We start from the raw sequence: 7,438 nt of genomic DNA, 5'->3' as shown, positions 1-7,438 counted from the left end.
TAAGGGGGTCAAATCCTGACACCAACCCCCCTGTCCCAAACACTGAAAAAACAAAGGACTTTGAAAATAACTCAAGAAAAATTTCAATCTTAAATCAAGCATCTCCAGTATTCCTAGTTTCTATCATAACTATCAATGATACTGGGTTGGGCGCTTGTTGAAAATGAAATACTCGGACTGAAAGCCATAGCCTATTCGATGCCTGTTTTATGTGACGATTTCAACTGCAGTGCACCTCGGCTTACATGCAGGATATCAGGCCATTACCGGTTAAGCGCCCTGCCAAAGCAAAGACTGTTATTAACGTGTGTGGACAATTGATAATGTGTATGAAAATATCATAATTTCTTACTATTCCATCCTTTTCAACAACAACAAAAATGCAAAAGCCGTACCACTCGCCCAATCTGCAAAGGTGATTTTTGTTTTTGTTTCTAGCTTGGAATTTTTACCCAATCGCTGCCAATTTAAAGGTGCCCCGAGGAACTTTTCAGTTTGTGTTCATTCTTGCACCCCCTTTGGGACAAAAGCAGTTGTGTTTTTACTACGCCAGCTGTTGTTCCTGGGTGAGCGTACCCATGACAAAGGCATTAAGAAAAACTATATAAAAATAGCATTCTTTGCACTGATGGTCTTGTTTGCTGTTATGATCATCAGAGGAAAAATTAGACTGTTTCAGAAATATTAAAAAAGTTCCTTGTAGCTACTTTAAAAAGAGTAGCAAATCGCTAACTGGTCGATAGCCATATTAATACACTGTAACACTGTACGCTTTACTGGTCTCAGGAATGCCAAGATGCACTCCCCCAATTATTGGCATAGCAGGCAAGTCTCTCTCTCTCTCTCTCTCTCTCTCTCCCTTCACTCACTTCTTCAATCTATCATTTTGTGCTGATTCTTGCAGAAAGCAGTGAAGAGATTATTTTCACCGCGGGCAATCATTTCAGCTTAGCAGTGCAAGTCTGGTAGCAAGCCTTTAGAAATACATAAAAGGGCCCCGTGTCAGTAGCTAGCCCCCTAATGATAACTGTGTGTGGCTGTTTTTGACGCGTTCGATTAAGGGTGAGGGCTAGACGGTATTCTAGAAGCTGTCAGGATGGATGTAAGGCCAATTATTTCAATGCAGGTAGTGGTACAAAGTTACTAAGGCCCAAAATGTACAGCAAGGAGAAATACAAGACAGATGAGAAGGGTGTATTGTGTCTTTGTAGGTTTGACTTTAGTGGGCCGCTCCACTTCAGGAAATATTCTAAATACATTTCATTGTGAATGTGCACTGATCAAGAAAATTATTTGAGTTGGAGGAAGTGATTAAAACAGTAGAAGTTTAGCGGTCAAAAATGTGATAACGGCCGATATTGTAATAATTTTAGTTTTTTTTTAATAATGTTATAAAAGCCGGAATTGTAAATTGAAAAATATTCGGAACCAATGACATTGTATTACATTTTGCCCATAATGTAATAATGGGCTTTAAAAGTATATATATATTCAAAAATCTAACAACATATGAAAATTACAATTGAAATAGAAAATACAATTAAAAAAAAAAGGAAATAAATAAAACACAGTTGAAAACTTGACATTATTGGCTCTGTTTTTTTTTTAAACTTTAAAAATAATGTTGGTTCAGAAATGGTATTACCTTATTGGCAAGTTATTACAGTTTCGGCTTTTATTACATTAGAAAATGACATCTATTACGTTTTCTCCCATTACATTGACTGCTACATTGTTTACTTTTCAAGGAGCTCAGAAACCTAGAGACCACAAATACAAGCTAAGTAGACGGATAAATTGCATATTTATGTTGTTCAAAATTCAACCATTCACTGCTGTATGTCCGGTCTCTGATATGTCACACACTACAGCTCTGTTGAAGGTCGGAAAGTTAACTTTGTTCCTGTATGTAAATTATTAATAGAAAAAGACATATTTGCAGCGCATTTTGTTGGACTGTTAAGCATTTGACGCACTTGTGTGACAGGAAAGGTGCACTACTGTTTATGTACCAGTGTGCTATTACAATGAAGATTTGCCAGTGAAAAGTCACTTAAAGGTACACTATGCAGTTTCAGCTGAGAGGGGGGTTTGTTGACATTAGCAGAGCCTATAGTTAGTTTACAAAACATGTTTACTGTACATGTAATTCTTAGGATTGAATAATTGTATCATCATACATCAAAACTAAATAGTTTTGAGGCCCTTGGAACCAAACGAAAGACTAGAATATGTTTGTAAACCAAACTGTGGGCCCTGCTGCTGTAAACAACAACAGTGAAACAGTGAAACTTTAAAGGTAGCTTTCTAACTTCAAGCAGTGTTCCAGGGATCACATTCTCCTGTGAAGAAAGTTTGTTTATTCATTTATGAGAATAAACCTTAGAAAATGTTCACTTCTCTGACACTCCCAAAGTCACATAGTGCGCCTTTTAAAAATAGTTGAGGAATTAATGTGTCCTTGATTTCCTAAGCTCTGCTATTTGCTAAGATTTGCCTTATATGTTCATTCAAAAGTGTAATTTTATTTTTCTTGGATAAATTTCATGATTTACAATTGTATTCAAGTATAGAGGGGGGGCCATGTTTGGGTAATTTGTCGTTTTCATTTGAAGTTGATGCGAAAGTTTTGTCTTCACTTCTAAATTGTGTCAAGAAAACAGACCACATTTCTTTAACCTGAATTAAGACCCTCTTAAAAAAAGTCATGATTTCAATTGTGGCCATTTTGGAAGATTCTTATCACTCCAACCAAAATTGTTCTATTGACCCTTACCTTAAAATGTAGTTGACCAAAGTGCTGTTCAAGATACAATACAAAACTAGAAGTGAAAACTAAACTTTCTCATCAACTTGAAGTGACTGAGGGTCCAGGACCCCCACTAGCAAAGAGCCATATTGCATTTGGGACATAGTATTGGATAAGTTTTTTAGTTTAACTCTTAGGTCCAGTATTTCATTGTGGGCTGGAACCACTCAAAAGGGTAACAAATCCCTATTTTTGATCGTAATATGACTAAGCGTGGCCATGCAATGCTAGATGGTATTACTGATTTCTCCATTAAGATTGAATTTCTTAATGTTTTTTTCTACCATTTTTACTGCTTTTTTATATTCTTTTTATCATTATTTTCTACTGATTAGCAAATTGAGATTCGCTAAATTAAGCTAAGTTTGTCACACTGTGTATTTTAATGTAGGCATGGGCCGGTAGGTTTGATACTATGACGGTATGATACCACGGTTTCACTGTATCACTGTATTTGAGATAACAGCTCTAAAATGTTTTATTTTGAAATGTCTGGGTAAAAAACAAACAATTTATCTTGTGTTTAGATTGTGTTATTTTTTAACTAAATCTTTTTATTTTAAAACAACATATATACAGTTGAATTATTCTAAACAAAATACAAATAAAAGCAGTCCTTTAAGTATGCACCTCAACAAGGTTTTTTAGAGACATGTTCACTTTCTACACATTTCTCTTACAGTCTTCAGTCAATATTCTGAACAGTAATACACTTGTATGTTAACATCCTATGAGGGAACACTGATAGAATGGTGTGACGGAAAATAATAGTCTTTTTGAATTCTTGACTTATTCAAACCGCTATATACCTTGAAACAAGATACCGACCCATGTCTAATTTAATTGTATGTCTTTTTTTTTTAAATGCCCGAATTGAATTTCATGATTTCTAATGGTAATGAATGGGGAGGCTGGCAGTTTGATATGCACTGGCAAAAATCCTTTCCAATAGTGAAGAGTGAGAGACAAAGGAAACGTGACTGAAGGAAAACAAAAGTTTGTCTCCCCGAGTTACGGATGTGTAATTTATTGTTGTAAAGCAGACGATCTGTGTATGTGTATATCTTGATAGATTGTGAGTTGTAGTGTGTTTAAAAATGGAGTCTGCGATTCTGGAGAACGCTTGTTGTAAAAAAAAATTGTCAAAATCAGTGAATATCTCCTCATGATCCGATACCTGTCCATACTGTGTGTGCGCTGAAATAAAATCCAATGTTGATATACAGGCTAGGCTCTGTAAACGGGCATGTGAATTAAAGCTGGGGTATGTGATTTCTGATTGGTCAAAGTTAACATGAGCTGACCCTTTGACCAATCAGAGCGAGGCGCCGATTCTCTGTTCTTATTGGCTGTTGGGACTGTCCATTCACTTTTTGTTGGTGTAGAGCGTGTCAGGGAGGGACCATAGTGGAGGGACCAAAGAGAACAAGTGGAGCGGTTGAGGTATTTGGATTCGAATCTCTATCCCAACTGCCATTTTCTCCCCAAATCCTCCACCCCAGCTTTAACACGGGATTTTTTTTGCAGCTCACACACAGTACGGATAGGTAGCGGACCGCAAGGAGATATTCACTGATTTTGACGGAAAAATTATTTTGACAACAAACGTTCTCCAGAATCCCTGACTCAGCCTTTAAATGACAGGCTATAGTGAAACCATTGCTCAAAAATCTACAGTCAGACTGTCACTGGGTTGACGCACTGTACTAGAAGACATCTTGTTTTTTTAACCACTGTTATATTGCTATACTACTGTAAAGCATTTTGCATACTGCTTGTGTGTTAATTTATTAATTTATTGTGCGTTTTGCAGTCGAAAATTGTATAAAAAAAAACTTCAACAAAAAAAAACGAGCAAGCAAGGAAAAACTTCTCTCTCTCTCTACTAACTTTGATGTATGCATTGCAAACTGTGTTGATATTGTGAAGCAATATGACAAACAAAGCCAGTGTGAATATGGTAATGATGTGTGTGGTACAGTGCATTTGGGATACGCAAGAATACAAGACTTTGTCATTCCTGTATTATGGTTAGCTGACTTAAACTGTGGACATAGAATAAATCAAGAAGTGAAACATTGGTGTCAAGATTTTCTTTTTTGTATAACCTTGAAAGCCCCTGGTGTTGAAAAAGTAAAAATCAATATATGATATCAAAGTTGGGTGTGTTAATAAACGTTCTACAACAATCTGATTGAAAATAATGTTTATATTATAAAAACGTAGTTAAAAACAGCTTTTTTACTGGCTAGACTGTGTGGGCGTGGCCGTATCAAACAGTCTCCATGGCAACACTCATTGTTTTTAAAGAATGTTCAGGCAGATAAATTCCGTGATTGGTTCAAAATACTTATCGTGTCATAAGAACCAACAACTTTGCTAATAGTAGCTGTAATGGAAAGAGGTTGAATGTATACTGCTCCCTGTTGTGTAGGTCCGGAACTGCACCTGTTGGCTAGGCCTATATGGAGAATTTTGTGTCGCTTCAGTTGAGAGTTCAAACACCAAACAAATGATACATTAACATTACATAATACGGATAGAAAATAAAAGTGTTTTTCATCAGGATCTCATAAAACACTTTATGTTGTACGTCAAATGACTACTATTGTGCTTATCAGTGACTATCATGTTTGGGTAATGATGACTTATGCCACTTCTCTTTAATGTAAATAAAAATTACTAGTTGGCTAAAAATGTCTCAGTCAAACAAGACACAAATGACATTAGTTGACTGAAAAGAAAGAATGCTAAGAGAAAATGTGTTTACTCCAACGTTTAGCCCTTGTGTACTAATGACCTGCTAATTTCTACACAATTATATAATTATAGATGATCTCAGTATCACTTTTACCCCAAATTTAATTTAAATGGGGTTGGTAACATGGGTACTAAAGACACAGATGGCAGACTCAGGCTTCATATATCTTGATTACTAAACTTAATAAAGCTCTCTACCCATACCTGATATGAGCATGAGTAACCAGCTTTAAAGGTGCAGTGTGTAATAGGACATCATCAAGAAAGTTCTACAAAGTTCTAGAATGCAACGCTCCCTGGGTAACCCCACCCCTTTTGAATAATAACAGAAGCTACAGTGGCCTTCAAGGACAAGAACAATTCTAAATTTTAAACAATGCACATTCCAACTATGACACTTTCAAGATGGCGGCACTAGGCCTTGGTCCAAAGTATGGAGAAATATGGACATATATGAGACCCTTTCTAAGGGAAAAAATTAATAATTCAAAACATTTTTCTCAGCTATTATGCACTAAATTAAATGTACTTATGGATATTATAATTACTTTCTACAAAATCTGCTAGGAAATAAAACCCAAAATTCTACACACTGCAGGTTTAAGTGCATTACTTAATATAAACCAGCCCTACCTCAACATAACCAGTGTTGTAGGTAAATGTTTGCTTTGTTAATCACAAGGTGTTGTTGAACTCTTACATGTTGAAACAAAGTGGAAACACATTTCACAGAGACAAGGGATTTCTGGAGCCTCTACCTTTGTGGTTTGGTGATTAATTGGCTCCGTAATGTGCAAACTGCTAGAGCCTTTTTCTACAATTATTAAATGGTAAATGGACTCCACTTACAAAGCGCTTTTCCCTGGTTTTTCACAGACTCAAAGTGCTTTACACTGTTTTGTACACATTCACCCAATCACACACACATTCATACACCGATAGCAGCAGCTACCACGCAAGGGGGCAGTCTAACTATCATAATTTATCGTTTTGAAGTTGACAAAGGTATAAGTCAGCACTTAATATCATTGTTTTCTAACTTTGGCTCCTTCTGTGTAGACTTGTGGGGTTATTCTTTTAAAGCATGTGTTCTCGGCCATCTGTTTTTCTTTAACAAATTCTTCACAGAAAATAAACCTACAGCCTATAATAACCATAATCCAAACCATTTGGAATTATTATTGCAACATACTGAATTTTTTTTTATTGAATTCAGACATATTCAGACACAAATTAATCTAATTTGGAAGAAAAAAATATATATTATTTTGATTTTGACAGGGCCACCACTGCCTAGGCCATGGAGATTTTTTTTCTCTGTTGAAGCATCCTGGAAAAGCTACAATATGTGCATTGGAATAGAAGGGGGATTTTAACTAGCCTATTTATTTTGCAATCTCAATCTCATTCCTTATTTCAAGTGTTAATAGTCAACAACAAAAATGAAAGCTTTCTTAGTTTGGCGGTTCCCTTTTTTAGTTTGTTTATGAATTCTCAATGATCTCAAACATCATATGACAAGAAGATAATCCATACATATCTTGGTAAAAATGGCCACTGCCTCATCAGATTTTTCTTTCTGTAAATGTAAATATCATATGGTATTTCGTAAAAACAATTGTTTTTCTCTTTATCAGTTATTGTATATTTGATGTATTTCCATTGTATATTGTGTATGTTGTGTTGTTTTTGCTTTGCATTTGTTTGACTCGACATCATTGCAAAGGAGGATCACCCATCAATTAATCTCTCGAGTATAAATAAAGGTTTGATAAATGGAAATGAAAATCCCTTACATGACAGTTCCCACTTCTCGCCACTAGATTGCGCATTTGCCCCCCTCTCCTTCCACGCCAGTGTCTCATGTCA

At 35.8% G+C, this 7,438-nt stretch overlaps 1 protein-coding gene across 1 annotated transcript in view; it reads left to right on the top strand.

Annotated features, from left to right (window-relative positions):
• Positions 1-926, top strand: part of gab2 (GRB2-associated binding protein 2) — a 56,409-nt gene extending 55,483 nt beyond the window's left edge. Inside the window, exon 11 of the mRNA XM_080025301.1 lies at positions 1-926. This exon is cut by the window's left edge and continues 125 nt beyond it. Within this exon, the coding sequence (XP_079881427.1) occupies positions 1-19 (19 nt within the window). The 3' untranslated portion in view covers positions 20-926.
• The last annotated feature ends 6,512 nt before the right edge of the window (positions 927-7,438 follow it).

The sequence above is a fragment of the Ammodytes marinus genome, assembly GCF_949987685.1.
Source record: "Ammodytes marinus genome assembly, chromosome: 3".
NCBI lineage: Eukaryota > Metazoa > Chordata > Actinopteri > Uranoscopiformes > Ammodytidae > Ammodytes > Ammodytes marinus.
The sequence above is the reverse complement of the archived record's forward strand: the minus strand, read 5'-3'. Positions and strand labels throughout refer to the sequence as shown.